Consider the following 18,111-nt stretch of genomic DNA (forward strand, 5'->3'; position numbering starts at 1 on the left):
ACATTCGTACAGTCATTACGGGCCGGCAGCAACTCGGACGCTGCGGCCCGCGGCAAGAAGTTCGAGAGAGGTGAAACAGGGAATCAGGGCATGTCCCAGAATGCTCAGGTCTCTCTGGAAGGCTTCTTATAAAGCCTTCGAGCACTGTAAGTCACGTCATGTTTGACCAATGGGAGAGTCCACTCCGATGACGCCACTTTCAGCCAATGGTAGGCGCCCGTGTCGTGGTGTCACACCTGGCGGCTTGCTGCGGTCTTGCATCGCAGACTGGCAATGCACCTCGAACAATGAGAAGGGGAGGGCTGCACCTGCTTCATTGTCGGATGCCCACCTGCTAATCCCGGCGGCGCACAAACTTGTTGGCACGTCCGCTTCTCTGGAATGCGCTTTCCTGCTTCTGCATTCCTCAATTAGCTGTGCTGCCACTCGAAGCGGTTTGGGGAACTCAAAGTAGCCTCAGGAAATGGCGCCATATCTAACACCGCGCGCCGCTTTCGTGAGGGTCGATTTAATTTCGGTTCCGCTCCGTTTTCAAAAAGCCGCGCAATACGACGCTGCAAGCGTCTCGATCGTGACTTCCGTGACGTCACATCCGTCAACAAAAAGCACGCAACAACAAACTGGCTGCGCTCGCCGCTCGCTCAGCATCGGCGCAGTTGACGGACCCCTGACGACGACGGCACGGGGACCTGCGAGCGCGGAGAACGACCAGTCGCGCTTTATTTTTGTTTCGGTTCGCTTCATTTTGTTTTTCTCGTTTTGTTTTTCGTTCGCGCGGTGTCCGTCGGGTTTTCTTTGTTGCGAGTGGAGCGGGGACTGGTTAGACCGTTGGTGTGGTGCGAGTCTTCTTCGGCGGCCGAGAACGCCACGCGACGGACTTGCTCTCCGCTGAACGCGCTACCGCATCGAACAGCTGCGGTTTCTCGGGCTCCAAACGTCGCAGCCGCGATGCCGTTCATCGGTCGGGACTGGCGTTCTCCGGGCGAAGCCTGGGTCAAGACCGGAGAAGGCTGGGAAAAAAAGAAGATCCTCGAGTTCTACTGTTGCGCCGACGAAAGGTACGACGTGTGTTTTTGTGTACAATATCACGACGCGCGTGCTAGTGTTGCACTTGTTTCTTCCGCGGCTGGCGTGCGTGTTGAGACGCCGTCTGTCGCTGGGTCTCTGCCAAGGACGAGCAATAACGGGACGGGCCATGTATCGATTCAGACGGACGGCCGAGAGGAAGAGAAAGAGGTGGCGAAAGTGGGGAGGGAGAAAATGCTTGGAAAACATATTTCGCAGCTTTCTCCATCTGTGAAAGTAGTCGGGTAGACAAAAGGCTGACCGATTTCGTGGCTGACGAAATTTTTTATCAGCCCGCGTTAGCTCGGGAGTACCCGTTCTGACAGCCCCGTGTACAGCTGTTCCACTCAACATGCGCATCGGTCGAAACAGCTGTAGAGGGAAGGAGACGCGACGAGACATGTACTGGCGTGACATGATAGTTCGTGCGCAGTTCGCACCCGTGCAAACAACACTCCTGCTGTCAGGAGAAACAAAGGAATATTGAGATAAAGGCAGGCGCAGACGGCTCCGCCAGCGCGCACTCTCTATTCTTGCGCCGTGCTTGAGAGCGATTCCAAAATTTCTCTCTCTCCCCTCTGGGTCCAGCTGATCCCGTCAAAATGGCGGTCCTCGGGCACCCCTTGTCAGAGAGGCGGCGGGAATAGAAACGAAACAACGCTCTGGCAGCGGAGTTTATTCGCCTGCTCTCGCCCGCAACGACTCGTTGGAACGGCTCAGCTGTTGCTTAATGCGCGCTAATGTAGCGCCGCGACGTCGGTCCGTGCTTATGCAAAAAGTAGGCCAGTTCCTCCTCGGTAAAAAAAAACGCAGCCCGGCCCTTTTCTTTTTTCGTGCCCTGGCACATTGACGACAAAGGCGGGCACGGTATATATGTGTATACAAGCTTAGGCAGGTTTGAGTGTGTGTTTTCCCAAGTTTCTGGCCCATTCTCCCTTCGTGCGTGTCACCATACGAAAGCGCATTCATACTACGGCGGGGCCGGTTCTAACGCTTCTTTTTTTCTTTTATCAGGTGGACATGTATGTACGTAGTCCGCCTTAACTACGCCTCTGTTTTGATATTTTCACCTGGGCGGTCTTTGTGGCCCGTTTGCGCTTTCAACCGCGAGAAAAGAGAGCATCCTAGAGAAATGCCGCGTCTTCGGGATTTGCGCGGAGTTGGAGAGCAGCTTGAATAGCAGCTGGGATGTCGAGTCGCTTAGCAACCGCTGTTTAACTTCCAAGGCGCGCAACCGCGCGCGTTCTTCGTCGAGCGTGGTCGAAGGAAGATTGCTGAAGCGGGAATAGAGCGCATGTCTACTGGTGGTCACGGTTGAAGTGATCCTCCTTCAGCGAGTTCTAGCGGTTTTAGGTTAATTGATACTCCTGTCTGGGCAGGTGTTTAACCTGCTGGTTTAATATTTTGCTCACCCTGACGTTGCGCACTTTTTTCCCGCCATGGTTACGCGCATTGGAACCTGAAGCAAGTGCGCTCGTTCCCCTGAAACAATTTACATATCAAACGGAAACTATACTTAGCATCAACGTTTTTTGTATCTTCTTTTTTCTTTGTGTTTTTTTTTCTTCCGTTTTAACACTTAAGGCTGCAGAAATCTAGCTAGAACGCGCTAGGGTTTGGATACTAATCCGAAGTCAAAAGTGGTTTTAGTTTCGTTTTTTCGTATACATGCACGGTTGACTTGTTTACAAAAAGAGACGAGTCGTTCTTAGAACACATGTGACACAAAGGTCGAATAGCGTAGTGTATTTTGAGAAACGGCACAGAGAGAAGTCGGATGTTGGCGCGATAAAAACAGAAAGATGTCTACCTATCGCGCCATCGTTCCGTGAACCTCGCGCACAAAGTCTGCGTCCGTGTTTCCTTTTTCACACGTACCCTTCTTTTCACACGTATGCCCCCCACCTCATTCCCCTTTATTTTTCTCAGTCGGTCCGTTCACATCCTAGAGATCGTTGTTATCCATGTTTCCGTTGTTTCCCCATGAGTTGGCCGCGCTCTGTAGCTCGGGCCAAATAAATGTAAGGGAGGTCCGGACATCCAACAGAGCGCGAACGAGTTAAAAAGAAATAAACATAAATAAAACTGCCATCGTTAGGCAGCGGCCGGTTGTTCGCTTCCTGCCTGGCAGCCGTGCGTTTCTCTGGCCGGGCGTAGTCGCTGACCTATTTAGCCGTGCACGAAGATTATTCACGCTTGGGTTTCTTTTTATGTATATCTTTTCATTTTCATTGCAGCGCGGGAGCACTGACGTGTCGTCTGCATAATTTCTTTCTCTACGTCTGCGTTGCGCAGCCGTTGTGGCGGCCGTAGCACTACTTCTGCACCGGGAACAATACGAACGACTTGCCGCACTGAGGGACGAACGCGTTTTTCGATTGCGCTCGATCGCATTTAATTATTGCCCTTTCCCAGGCGCGCGCTTCGTTTCCGCCGCTTCCGCAAGGCGCTTTTGGAACGCGTCTACTGCTGCTGCTGCTGCGACGAACGTACGCGGGCGAAAAAAAAGACGAATCGGAAACAGTTGCCTAATCGCTCGACTCCGAGGTCACCGTCGTCGCTCGCGCAGTTGGCTTTTTGCGTATCCATCCAGTTTCGTTGCTGGGGCCGCTCGCCAACTCGCCTGGGGCGGCTTGATTCATATATACTTTTGCCGCTTTCGTCTCGTGTCGAAAACGACGGTCGCAGTTCTTCGGGCTGCAGGGCGAATGGGTATGGGCGATTGAGTGGCGGATAAGAGTAAGCCGTTCCCGCAGCAGCTGTGCGGTAGAGCGTACGTGTTCTAGGTGAAGGTGTTCGTGGTACGTCTTGCTTCTTTTAATGCGATAGCCCTGGTGTTAAGTGACTGAACTACAGTGCTGTGGGAGCTTAAAACGAAAAGTGGCTTGACATTAAAAGAAAAAAAGAAAGGTGAAGAACCAGTTCCGGTTGCTATCCAAGAATGCATTTAGCATGTTTTGGGAGGTGGTTATTGGCAGAGATATGTACCACTGCGTCTTATGGTTGGCGCTGCCTTGACTGCATTTCAAAATGTGGCTGTCAAGAATGCGTGAATGCTCTCCTTACCACCATCCTGCAATACCATGTGGTGGTATGGTGTGAGTTTTTTTTTTACTGTTAGACTGCACTATCTTTGGTATCAGGCCTTTAATACGGTTTGACAGTTGCAAGAAATAGTGGGTATAGTTGCTAAACAGATTTTCCTCGGGCGATGGACCGCTGGCAGCCTAGTCCCAGGCACCAACATCAATAACTGTTGGACAAATAAAGTTTATTCCTATCCTATCCTAGTTGCTAAACGCATTAAAAAAAATGGCATGGCTGCTTTTATTCTTCAGTTCGGGTAAACGCTCATGAGATGTGCTTGAATTTATTGACACATTGACTGAATAAATGTCTATTCTAGAAGATTGCTGAGAGCCTGTTGAGAGAAAGGAGATAATGGGAACAAGTTAGTCTGCATAAAAAGCCTGACCCTAGCATATATGCTAATAGTGTGCAATAGGAGCAAGTTCAAAGCTTTTTTAATGTGCTTGGTATATCTGGCTGGGTTCATCCAAGGAGTGTTGCCAGTGACTTAGCAGACCATTTGCTGACGATACACACACATAAAACATCCATGTATGTGTGGAGAGGGCACTCAAATATAAAAATCGCTATTTTGAATGGTTTCGTGAGACGTCATAGCAGGTTTTAAAGCAGAATTTAAGCCAGCACAGAGTTTTGCAGAACTCACCATTGCATAATTGTTATAGTATTTTATGCCATCCTCTCCTGACCAGTCTCTCTTGGAAAATGCTGCCTGTAACGTGTCAGAGCAGGCATGTACTAGTGAACTCAAAAACAATCTTTCTACTGACACTGTTTAATTATTGTCTGTATCGATGGAGTGTAGCCAAAGCCAACTATTCAGAAATTTCTTTTTTCCTAGGGCAATGTGCCTTCATCGTCCACTCTTATTACTATTGTATAAATTTAGCTGTATATGTAAGTTGCTCTTTTTAATATCTTCTTCGTTGTATGCCATGCCTCAACCTATACTATTAAATTAATGCAGTAGCATTTATAGAGATTATTTAATGTGACCTCATAAGATGCCTTAAATGTTTTATTGATGTCATTGCATTCACAGTGGTTCAAGAGTGGAGGGGAAAAGCTGCTTAAATGTTCACTTTGGGGCAGCAAACGAGTGCCCTATATATCACAAAGTGGAGGCTGCATTCGTTCATTAAGTATCAGGTGTCAACAGGATATGTGGAAAGAAATCCCCGTTGTGACTTTTGCACTAAAATTATTGGGCATGTACTTGTTGGGTGCCTTGGGCTAATGCTAAGCACATTGCCTTGGAGTGATTGCTTCCGGGTTAGCTGGCCTTGTGACCCATTTGTAGGTGGAGCGACATTATGGTTGTATAGCAATGGTATGGTGGAGATTGTCCATGGTGAACGAAAAAATCCTTCGCATATGTATGCGAACCTGACATCTGATAACTCAAAGACAGCGAAGCTGCATAAGCGAGGTCACACACCCTTCAGAAGTACTAGCTAGGGGTCTGTTTGCTGACTGTTCTTAGTGACAATTGATCACTGATGCCACCTGCACATCCTTACCGACATCCTGGTCATATGCCTGCCTGCTCCAGAGCTTCCAGGCTGGCTGCTATTTACCCTCACAGCCGTACATACCCCCTAGCTGACGTCCAATGTGGAGCCTGTAAAACACAATGGCAGAAACAAAAATTATGGATTACTGTTTAAAGAAAAACATGGAAAGGCAGTGGTGTCTGTTTGTGTGACGTGTACGTCAGGTAAATTTTATTTTATAGTTGTTGATAACTGCATTTCAAAGCAAAAATTGTTTACTCCTGGAAGGTTGTGTTGCTGATAGGTATTGACCACTCACGCTGTCGCACGTCGGCCTTGACTGTAGAAGAAAGAAGAAAAAAAACGGTACACACATTGCTTTGTTTTACAAGTCCAGACTGCAGCACCAAAAACACCAGATAGTAGCAACCAGGAAGCAGTTAGTTGGCACGTATGCTACTGCATTCTGCTATGTGCTGACACATCACATCATGCTTATCCAGCGTTACTGAGACAAACAAATAAACAATGCACCCTTGTTTTCCAGTCTTGATTCTTTGGAACAGCCTGCTGAATACGACCTTCCGCCATCGTCTCCACCAAACTTGGGGGGTGGAGATGCAGGAAGCGGTGACGAGTGCCTGGACATCGACGCCAAGCAGCGGCGGCTTTCTCAGCAGCCATACTGCCAGATCACACTAAAGTGCACACGAGAGGTGAGGTTGCTCCATCCAGCTGAAGTTGCGAGTCCCTGTCAGTGGGCATTGGAAAAGACGGTACAATCACGGAGCAGCTGCACCAAGATTAGGCCTTTGTGCCATCCTGCTCCAATACTGCATGCTAGTGAAAAATTGCACCAAGCTGCTGCTTTGGCCTCAGCAGCAGCTGAGGCCAAAGGAAGCATAAGAACAAAAACCTCATTTCATTGACACGGCCTCACTAGTAAAACTGAAACCGATACCTGAAGCATGCTATCATTATCAAGGTTAAAATTATGGGGTTTTGCATGCCAAAATCACTTTCTGATTATGAGGCATGCCATAGTGGAGGACTCCAGAAATTTTGACCACCTGGGGTTCTTTAACGTGCACTTAAATCTAAGTACACGGGCGTTTTCGCATTTTGCCCCCATCGAAATGCGGCCGTCGTGGCTGGGATTCGATCCGGCAACCTTTTGCTCAGCAGCCCAACACCATAGCCACTGAGCAACCACGGCAGGTATGGTGAAGGTTACACTAATAAAACCTAAAGCATGCTTATCATCATAATTTTTGTCATCATCATTTCGAAAATCGATAGAGCAGCGATAGCCATGGATATAGCCGATGCTGTCGGTGCTCCGGTTCCTGCCTTTGCTCTTTTGTTGCATTTTGCACCAGCAGGGGTCTTCTGTACTGCCTCTGTGCAGTCCTGTTATTGCAGTTTGTGCGGCAGTTTGGTGCTCCTCATACCAGCATGGCACAGAGCTCGAAGTTTTAGATTCAAAGTTTTTGTTTGTTGTTTGGAAAACCCTTATTTTCTCCTCATTTTCTATTCCCTGCAAAGAGAGAGAAAAAAGAATGAAAAGCTGCATTGACGAAGCTACATCCGTAATTTCATGCTTACACTTGCATGTGAGGCAGCACATGTTGAAGTGGCAGCTAAGAAAGCTGAAGACCCTGCACCACCCCATGTTTGAGATTGGAGAAAGGCGGACACTTTATTTATCAAGATAGAGGGGAAGGGGTCCCCGACAGAAGCCATTACCTCCAGACCTCCCGTATTTCTTCATCCAGCCCCCAAACGAGGCTCAAGGGTAAAACTTGGAGAAATGAAAGAAGAGGGTGGAAACACTGCTGATTTTCAACTGGTTTATACCTTCTGCAACAAAAGTGTTTGCATAATTCACATACAGCAGCAACAAAAAATATTGAGAGAAATATAAAATAAATCTACACAAAAGGCACCAAAGAAACAAGACAAGGTACAGCGAAGAGCAAAGTGTACTTGATACTCATGTCTGTGTTATGGAGCACCCATGTTCCAAGCTTAAAATTTAAGGAAAATAAATCTTTGTCAGATAGAGCAATCGAAGGTATGCCGATGCATTTGTTGTTGCAATGTTTCTTCTCAGATGCTTCAGTTATTTCCCATGCGGTTCTATCAATAATCTTGCCTACAATGTATCGGAGTAATATCAAAGCTTCTGTTCTGCAAAGGATAAACTAGTGGAAGTCAGCTCCATGTTTTTGATTCCTTCCTTTTGCCCAAGTTCTAGCTCTGCACTGTTAGTTTTATTCATGTCTAACTAACTGTGTTCATTCAACTAGCTCAAATCTGTACTTTGCCCCAGGGGCTCTGGAACAGAGGAGGGTGAGCTAACAGGTTAACAGGTAAACCCTCATCCCTGAGGTCCAACCCCACTCTGATAAAGTAAATTGGGCCTCGGATTCGCACATACAAAAGAAGTTTGCATAAGCGAAATGAGCTCTGCATCCTGTCCCCGTACTAAAAATGCAGTCCCTGAAGCCCTGGCTTGCCCTATGCAAGGTTCACACAGAAATTTGGATCTGATCATCTGTCGAAGTCCTAAATTAATGAAGGTCTGAATTAAACATCTCTTTCTTTAGAATTTTTAAATTTATTTTATAGGTTGTACCATTTCACGCACATTTGTAAAGCTTTAGTGAGCACTGGAGCAGTAAGCTGATGGAAAACTTTACAGTTGAGGTCTTGCAACACTTCTTGTCTTTGCAGGTTGCTGGCTACAACACCATCAGTGAAGCGTTCCGTAGGCTAGACTTTCGCAACGGCATCAAAGATGTGCGGCGGTTCAACTACATCTGCAAGGTTAGTGAGTGGTTATCGGTTCCTTTTGTGGTTGTGGGTAACTGGACGCTGTGCAAGAGACTTCAGTGCAATCCGCTACTGACAGACCTACCACTGCTAGGAACATCAGAACCGAATTGTGATGCTTTACCCATTGCTAAGGGACAGTACTAGTGTGTTTTGGGCAGATTCTGTTGTGTTATCCTGGACGTTGAATCATTATCATCACTGAAAAAGCACGCACAATGATTCTGAATGCTCTTTCATTTGTAAGCCAGTGTTTGGGCATGAGCACCTTATTGCACGTGTGTGTTTAAACATGTGTGCGTGCAGTGTGTGAATCATGTGTGAATCGATAGACTGGTTTATGAGCAAGTTTACCATCTGGTGTGGTTGACTTGCATTTGTTCAAGTACTACAGTAAGAGATGAGGGTGGGTAACAATCTAATTAGACTGGTAGGTCACATAACCATTTTTGCCTAGTTGTACTTTCCATGTGTTTGTTTTTCTCTTAAAGTGCATCCAAAGAGTGAACCAAACCAGCGATTGCCTGGTGACATTGCAAACATTACCTTGAAACGTGCTTACAGCGTCTCTTTAGGTTATACATGTATTCACATTATTTGTTTGTAGTTTGTTTAACAGTATTTTGCTCAAGTTGCATTTTGTTTGATGGGTTATTTGGCCTATATTATGTGATGCTGAGGTTAATTTGCATCTGCCTACATTTGGCGCATAACCTGTGTATGCTGCTTTCCATGCAAATATTTGAATTTGAAATAAAGAAAATAAATAATAAAGAAAATAAATTGTGGTGTGCAGAAAGGCACGCCTGAATAGGTGCTTGCAGCCCAACTTCATGCCACTTAGCCACTTGAGGGGCACTGACACAAAAATGTTATATCCCATCTTTTTCCTTTCTTTGCTAGATGGGTGCCAACTCCTTAACTATAGTATGGTGCTAGATCTCCTTGAACATGCAAAATCTTTTTATATCCTCTTTTATGTAACCAGTTCAAAATGCATGATGAATGGTGTGTGGCTGCTTGTTGTAGGGAGTGTTGACAAAGGCTCCTCTATGAATCGCATAATTGAAGGTAAATGCACGTGGTATCACAAATCGCTGACACATACATCTGTCAACCTGCTGCAGTGGCAGGTAGCCACATGTGTGGTGACCGTGTTGCTGCATTGGCCATTCTTTCTTCTTTCATTCTGCACTTCTTAGCGTTCGACACAGGATTAATAAGAACTTTCGTATGCTACTGTCACTCCTGGGAATGTGCAGCACTCTTCGCCCATCTCAGCTTCTTTCCCCCTATTGTCTCCTCGTCTAAAGCTTTTGGCAAGACGACCACTATGTAGCTTTGACCTCTGCACCGAGCTGCACATCAGTGTCACTTGACCCCCCTTCCATATTTGGGACTTGTAGAGGTACCTTTGTCAATACATTTTGACGCCAAGATGATGCTCTTCATTTGGCCCCCATTTCGAATTCACATTAAAAGATGGTGTAATTCATGACTTGTTACACATTCGAGAAATTGCGACCTTGTACCATGACACAGATTTAGCACCTGTTAACAAAGCAAAAGGAAGAAGAAGAAAATAGACAAGTTTTGTGTCAGTGCTCTTTTGATGTTCAGTCTTCATTGCGAGAGTCGGCTATCCAGGCTGTCACATGAATCCAATTCAGAAAGCTTTGCTCATGGCAGTTGTTTAGCTGCACAACACAGTGTTTGCGAAAACTGGCTAGGCCGGCAGTTTCTGAAGGCCTGTGCGGTCTCTTTTGCAGTTGCTGCACCTCTTGATCACAGAAAACCTGACCACGCTGAGTGGGTGTGCAAGTCGGGTGCTGTTCACCATGCTTGAGGAGGTGGCATCACAAGTTGCTGACAGTCGTCAGAACACACACATTCTTCAGGTGCGGAAAAAAGCAAAAAAAAAAAAGAAAAAGAAAGCTGCTTGCTTGCTGGCACTGTTTCTTGTGTACTTGCTTGCCGATCGAAACTATCTGCTTTGTACATTGTGTGTGTGTGTAAAAGTGAGAGAAAGAGTCTGGCTTTTTTAATACATAGCAGTAAAATTCAGGTTAGATTTTAGTGTTAATAAAGAGGCAGGTTACTGACCATTGTTAAAGCAAAATGGCATGTGGCTGATGATTTATTTATTATTATTTTACTCTGGTGAAAAACTTTACAACCTGTTTCGTTATGGTCTGGGCCGACCCCAAAGGCAGTACAGTGTTCCACAATTTTTATGTTGGCTGCTACAAGGAAAGGAATAAAGAATATGGGCCAATCCTGAAGGCAGCACAGTCTAACAGCGTCTCAAAATGCTGGCTTCCATCAGGGGAGAATTGGAAAAACTGCCACACTCATACTTTTATAAGCATGATGCGTGGCGTGACACACAGAAGAGGCAGTTCTAAGCCTGTGGCCGAATGGAAACTGGCACTCGCATGTGCTTCCACTCGTGCAGTGTGTCATGAGATATGCACCAGTGGCCCCAAAGAGCTAGTTGGCATTGGCACGAGAGATGTGTGCGTATGATTGCAGCGTAATCGTTGGTGCATTGGGCTGTTGTGCTGAAAGACAGAGGTTTGATCCCACGTTTGGACACTCGAATTTCTTTGTTTCTAATTGAAAAGGCCCAAAACGACACGAGACGGGAACCTTCACATTAAAAAAGAGAGAAAAAAAAAGCTGAATTTTGATCCTTGCCTTAGGAGTGATTGAACCGTTATGACGGATGGAATGCTGTTCACCAGGCATGTCTCTAGGGTGTGCTGGCCCCCTGGGAAAGGTGCCAATCTGAAGCCTTTTGGCATGCCTATGCATGAGGATTGGCTCGAAAGTAACGAGAATTGTCTTTTCTTCTAATTTGCATAACTCTTTGATTATTACAACACTTTAACAAGCTTCAAGGTACTCTCCCTGAGGCGCAGTCGGCTTGTTCTACCACTTTATTTGTTGTTCAAAACTGTTCTGGAACTCTTGCAGACTGGTGACTGTCAGTGATCCCGTCATTTTCTTTATTTTTGTTACACCTAAAAATGGTTTCCTTAAAGCTTTCATTTCAGTCTTGGCAGTAAGAAATTGCAAGGGCCAAAATGCGGGGAGTAGAGATGATGAGGTAGGATAGTGGCTGCCATCTCATTAATTTCTGGAAGTTCAGCACGTGAAGTGCTGTGTGAGTTGGAGTGTTTTCTAGGTGCACAAGCCACTTTCCAGAGTTCTACAAGTTTGGGCGTTTTCTTCTAACTGCATTACACAACCACTTGGCTACAAAAATGTAACAAATGCTGGTTGACTGTCTGACCTAGTGGCACAAATTTAAATAAACAAGCTTTTTGATGTAAAAAAAATTTCTCGTGTGAAACAGAGCTTGATAAACATACATGTTCTGTTATGTTGGACTCTGCAAAAGTGACGCAGATGGCATAGGGGCCCAAAAGAAAGCAATGCAGCTTGCAGACAAAACTTTACTCAAAGGCCAGCTAATGAGGACGACGATGTAGCATATGTGCTAGCGGTACACGTCAGTAGCAACTATTCTTCAGCCTCGGTAAAAGACTTCTATTGACTTTTGGACACCCCTTCCCTATACACATCTGTGCCTGCTGAATCACGGCTAAACTGTAGAGTGAGAGTCGTGCGTTGTGGAAAGGCCAACAACAAACCTTCCCCAGAGCTTAAATCATGCACTCTTGGTATTGCACAGCAACAGAGGACAAAACATATTTGTGCTCTAGAAACAACAGTGGTTCTCTGTGACACCAGGGGACGATTTTGTCTTAAAAGCAACTGGAAGCAAAACATTCATGTTTCACATGTCACTATCATTCTTTTATTAATGCCAAAGGATTTTTTTTCTCTCTGTACCTATTTTTTTTTGTCAGCCACAAGCACAAGAAAGGTGATAAACATGCCAAAGATGCCTTACTTAGCAGCAGAACAGCCAGGGTTCAGATGCCAGGTGTAGTTAATTTATTTCCGAACGAGCCAGCAGGCACAGAATGTGCAGGAGAGGTTATATGACCGCACATACAGCATCTACACATTGCCAGTTTTTCTTCTAGTTAGTTGTAGTAAACTCTGTGCCTGTGCCCAAAGAGTCACGAAACCTGTTTCTGCAGCTTCTCCTGGAAGACCTCGAGCGGACGCTGCGCAAGTACCACTGCTGGGGTCGGCCCCTAGGCTCGAGCCAGCTGTGGGAGCAACATCTGCAGACCCTGCAGCGCATCTGGAATGTGCAGCGGCACATCGATCTCTCCAACCCCAAGCCGGACGACGACACACCCCAGTTTCCCCACCTGCCTCCCGAGCTGCTCAGGGAAGTTCTGCTACGTCTGGCCGACTACAGGTGAGCCCTGCACTTGCATTGAGCAAACGGTAGAGACGAGTTTGTGAAGTGCGCACAAATTCGCAAAGCGATAGCTTGATACTGAAAAGATTTTGCGGCAAAAAACAACACACACAAGAAAGGCGACGACACCACGGGTACTAATTGACTTTAATTGAGGTGTGCTTTCGGACTTGTTCGCCGCGGGAAAACACAAGCACCTTATTAGCAACAGTTAAATAAGATGAAACACACCACTGAATGTGAAAGTTTACTTATTTTGCGGCTTTTTCCTTGCGTGTCTGGGCAAACGCGAAACTCGCACGTGGAAGCTGCGTCGATTCAGTGTCTGTTCCAAGCAACCAAAAGCACTGTCAAACACTGGCAGACTACTTGGCATGGTAACACATCTGCAGGAGCTCTGCCCCTGTAATTTTCCCTTCATTGCCACAGAAAGTTGTCCGCGAGTATAGTAAGCGGGTTATTTCACCATGAAAAACATACAAAAGTTGATGGTGCAGCAGCTTCTCCTTGTTATAACCGATATGTTGTTAAAACTGCTATTGCTATAAGTGGATTCGGCTATAGTACAACAAGGTAAGCGCTTGCTGTTTAGTGCTTTACACACACACACTATTTTTGTCAATGAAAGCCAGGATACAAGACAAACAAAAGGGGGAGAAGGTGGAGTGGATAAGGTAATCAGCTTACACCACAAAGTACAACCACCCCCTGCATCTGCAGACCCACCTCAGGTTACATGTTGCTTCCAAGTGGAGATAGACAGATGGAGCTGCACATTCTGGAGGCCAGTTGAAGCAAGGGAAACATTGAGGGATGACCACTTCGTGGTTTTCTTGTGCATGTGCAATGTGCTACAGTGTCGGTGTCAAGTCAACACAGCAGCGGAATCGTGATGTGCCTGCCTTGGTTCTCTTCACATTTCAAAAAATTATTCTCTCGAGATTCCGCTGGCACAAGGAAGCCTGGTTGTCCAGCAAGAACAAATGCGCCGCTATCACACGTTACAGCAAAACCTTGTTAATTCGCCCCCCATTAATTAGGAAATTCGGTTAATTCGGACGCTCTGTCTGGTCCCGTCAAACATGTACATAACCCTTTGGCACGAAACTCCCGTTAATACGGACATATTTGGTCGTACTTTGGTTAATTCGGACAGTTCGCAGAGCTCAGAGGCACGTGAGGCATGTAGGATTGGGTGACGCTAGGGGGTGTTCAAATCGCACTGCCAGCAATGGCATCTCCGATTAGCATGCGCCAATCTCAAAGGCCATGCTTGCTGCATGTGCTGGGAGTGCCGAAAGGCCGGAAATACGTCAAGGCCACCATGTTTATTTTATTGCTACATAATAAACAAACCTACATCTAAAGAAACATGGCGGCAATGACGTACTTCTGGCTTTACAGTTGCTTTTGGCGCTTGGCACTACCTCTGCATCACTATGGTTATCGGCATGCTAGTTATCGGTCTATGCTAGCAACCCTAATCTATACATACTTGTTTTTTTCTTTGTATTGCTGTCCACCATTTCCAACATTGTCTTTTGTTTGTGCAGTTGTGTGGTCGTGGAGTTGTGCAGTTTTTTTTTTCACTGTCGTCTTTATCGTGTTTATCGGTTTGCGTCAGCTGCGTGTGCGAGGACGGCGGAACTTTATTTTTTTGTGTTATATTTTTTGCGTTTTTCTTTTTTTCCATTTATACTTTATTTATTTTTTTGACATCGTGCGTGTACCCGTCGCTTCGTTGCCTTGCCGCGACACCATGTGCTCTCGTGCCCCACCGAAGCGGGCGAAGTATGAGGCAAAGGATTTGTTAGCGAAAGTAGAAACATTGAAAGCCATGAAGGCAGGGGTGCCTCGGTAGGTCATAAGCACGCTCAGCACGTACATGAAAAATGAAGCGGAGATTCTTCAAGCGTACGACAGTGACAAGTTCGCTGACAACAAGAAGAGACTGCGAACGGCAGCGCACCCGAAACTTGAAACATTGTTAAGATGGATTGCCGATTTGCACGACGCACAGCTACCTTTGAGTGGCCCCCTTATCTGTGCACAGGCAGAAAAGTATGCACTGAAGCTCAGCATCGAAGACTTAAAGACATCAGAAGGCTGGATCGACTGATTCAAGAAAAGACGCGGCCTGGTCTTCCGAAGCGTGTGTGACGAGAAAGGGGCCGTGAATGAAGGCATTGTCGAAGATTGGAAGGCCGTCCTAGCCGATTATGATGCCTGCGACATTTTTAACTCAGATGAGACGGTCCTCTTCTACAAAGCCCTGCCGGATAAAACCATCGCATTTAAGGGGGACCCTTGCGTTGGCGGTAAACGAAGTAAGGACAGAATAACTGTTCGGCTGGCTGCCAGCATGACTGGCACGGAGCGGCTACCACTAATAATAATCGGCAAAGCAGAAAAGCCAAGATGCTTCAAAAGCATAAAGAAACTTCCCATAGGCTATCGCTCGAATCGAAAGGCGCGGATGACTTCAGCGACATTTCGGGCCTGGCTGCGCGAACTGGACTGCTGCTTTGGTGCAAAATTGCGCAAAGCGCTAATTGTTCTAGATAACTGTAGTGCGCACAATAATGTGTAAGGGCTGACAAACATACAGCTGCTTTTTTTGCCACATGACACAACGGCTTTCCTGCAGCCTCTGGATCAGGGAATTATTCAGTATGTGAAAGGCCGATGCAGAAGACAAGTGCTTGACCGCATGTTGCTCTGTATGAAGGCAAAGAAAAAATATGATGTAACTCTGCTCAGTGCAGTGCACATGGTGGAGCATGTGTGGAGCAACACGCTGCCTGCAGTAATTGCGAACTGCTTCTGACACAGCGGCTTTGTCCGTGACAGTGATTCTTTGAAAGCTGGGTATGCGGGTGTTAACCAAAACGCTGAGGAAGATGACAGTCGCTTCGACAGACTTCTGCCTCCGGACGTCCCGCTGGACGAATACATCCACATCGATAGTGACGTTGCCATTGCCAGTCACCTCAATGACCACGAAATACTGGATGTACTAGGCGACGAAGAGAAAATGCGCCCGTCATGGATGCATGTGAAGTGCTGCGCCGCACTGCTAAAGAGGCCAATGACGCCCTTAAAGTTTTGGAGGACATCTGTGTCATTTCTCCCGGCAGTCTGTGTGGTCTGCACCACCTACAAGAACTCCGAAAAATTGTGTTTTCTGCGCAAATTTCTCGTGTGCAACAAGCAACAACCGCCGACGTGGACGCGGCCCGTCTCAGTCTGAAAAAACCGGGCTTTAGGACAGTAATAAAGTTTTGTGAATGAATGAATGAATGAACAAGCAACAATAGCCAGTTATTTCATGAAGTAAAAGTATGTTGATATTGTAGGCATTTTTTTAGTTATTATTGTCAAAACCTCGTTAATTCGACATTCGGTTAATGCGGACATTTTCTCCGGTCCTGTGAAATCCAAATTAAAGGGGTTTTACTGTATATGCATGAGCAGTCAAGTCTCCAGGCGTGGTACATTTCTGCTTTTTCAGTGTTGGCAGACATGTGTGAGCTATGTCGCCTTTGCCTGATGCTTGTGCGCCCTAGTAGTATGGAGGACTACCCGTTTTGCTCCATACGTCCCTAGGCAATGGCAATGCGAACTACACGAGAACCAGTGCTTCCGTACAAACGAGATCACAGCGGCCGATACAGAGTCTGTAATGGGGAAGAATATAAAACAACAAATTCGCAGTAACATCATGTCATTATTCATCGGTCTGCGAGCGGCATCTGCCCCAACCCCTACACTTAGCACCTGGTGCTTTGTGGTGCTCCAACTGCTACATCATAAAAGGCTTTTTTTTTTGTTCCTTCTTTATTACATGGAGAACAAAACTGAAAACGTATTAGAGCGAACATCGGTATGCACTTAAAACTTGGGTAAACACACACGTGTCCAACAAGTGAATCCAGTCTGGCAGAAGTCCCAGCGCAGTGTACACACTTCTCACATAAGCTGGGCTTTCACAATACAGTGAACTCTCATTAAGACAAACACCATGGGAATGTTTGTTTGGTTTTCCATCGACTCAATGCTAAAAAAAATCGGCTTAAGACAAACCTACTCAGACGTGCTGTTCGGTTAAGACGAACATTCGGAGTGGCTGCCACCGCTACCAATCCTAGAGGCTATGCTGCCTCGATGTGCCACACCCGGGGGAGCACAGATCAAGGCACCCTACTGGAGGCCTGTGGCGCATATCGCCCGTGGACAGAAGTGAAAACGAGATGAGAAAGTAAAATGAGACAGTGACGCGCAAGCGTATGGGTGCTATACTGCATACCACACTACTGGCCCTCGGTGCACCTAGACTGTCTGCATCGCAGATCGTATTCAAGACGGGGCTCGCGTGGCAGCGCCATACGCTGCACTTGCCGGACTAGAATGCCCCCTTGTAAACATTCACTTACAATCTACTTAGCTACGAGCCATCGGCGCACCTAAACTGTGCCCCCAAAGCAGATCGTGTTCAGTATAAAGTCCGCTTAATCACACGCAGCCAAAGTACAACACCTCCCTCCTTTCCATCTATGGTGTCATGCATGCAAAATTGATCTGCCATCGTCGGCTCATTGTTGCATGCTTTGACTTGCACACATTTTACGGCACGCAAGGACGATGTTGTCATGAGACGAACCCAGTACATGTGCATCACAAACACCACCTGTAGCAACTGCCAGAGGAGGTCAACCCAGTACGCCTCCACCTACCTTCTTCCTCCGCAACATTTCGCCTTGTTTCTCCTTCCCCACTTACTCAACATCACCTAGACTTTCCTCTAGGTTGTGTTGCTCTGCTGCAAGCTCAGCATTCTCTTTCGTACTTTCGCTAGCTTGGAGCCTGCACTGATGACCTGTGAGGCAGCAGATGCCTACCTGAACTCCCTAGTGAACCTTTTCCAAAAGCACAAAGGCATAGAAGGACTTTTAAGGTCATTAAGTGAGATGGCCTTGTTTGTGACTGCTTGCCGATTTACCCAGAAGCATCAAACATCCATCACAGAGTGGATGAAACCAAGCAAGATTACCATTTGAAAAGAGTTTTCTATTAAGTTCAGCTAAATAAATGCTTTTTATGTCATTTTTCCCCTACATTGAGTCTACTTCATTTACCGTTTTGAAGTAAGATATTTGGATGCAAGTAGTTATGTTGCCAATTATCCTTCTGATAAGACGAACAAATTTTCATGGTCCCTTTGAGTTCGTCTTAAAGGGAATCTACTGCAGAAGGATCTTGTAGATCATGGGTTTTCGGCATGGTGAT

General features: G+C 46.4%; 1 protein-coding gene and 1 long non-coding RNA gene across 2 annotated transcripts in view; one reads left to right on the forward strand and one right to left on the reverse strand.

Annotated features, from left to right (window-relative positions):
* Positions 1-585: 585 nt before the first annotated feature.
* LOC135921027 (F-box only protein 25) overlaps positions 586-18,111 on the forward strand; it is a 29,617-nt gene continuing 12,091 nt past the window's right edge. Inside the window, exons 1-5 of the mRNA XM_065455330.1 lie at positions 586-1,058; positions 6,196-6,364; positions 8,385-8,477; positions 10,253-10,381; positions 12,596-12,822. Of these exons, the coding sequence (XP_065311402.1) occupies positions 949-1,058; positions 6,196-6,364; positions 8,385-8,477; positions 10,253-10,381; positions 12,596-12,822 (728 nt within the window). The 5' untranslated portion in view covers positions 586-948. The remainder of the gene's footprint in view (positions 1,059-6,195; positions 6,365-8,384; positions 8,478-10,252; positions 10,382-12,595; positions 12,823-18,111) is intronic.
* LOC135921028 (uncharacterized) overlaps positions 6,262-18,111 on the reverse strand; it is an 88,048-nt gene continuing 76,198 nt past the window's right edge. The window contains exon 5 of the long non-coding RNA XR_010570414.1: positions 6,262-6,399. This is a non-coding gene — a long non-coding RNA (uncharacterized lncRNA). The remainder of the gene's footprint in view (positions 6,400-18,111) is intronic.

Source organism: Dermacentor albipictus, chromosome 6 (assembly GCF_038994185.2).
Source record: "Dermacentor albipictus isolate Rhodes 1998 colony chromosome 6, USDA_Dalb.pri_finalv2, whole genome shotgun sequence".
Lineage (NCBI taxonomy): Eukaryota > Metazoa > Arthropoda > Arachnida > Ixodida > Ixodidae > Dermacentor > Dermacentor albipictus.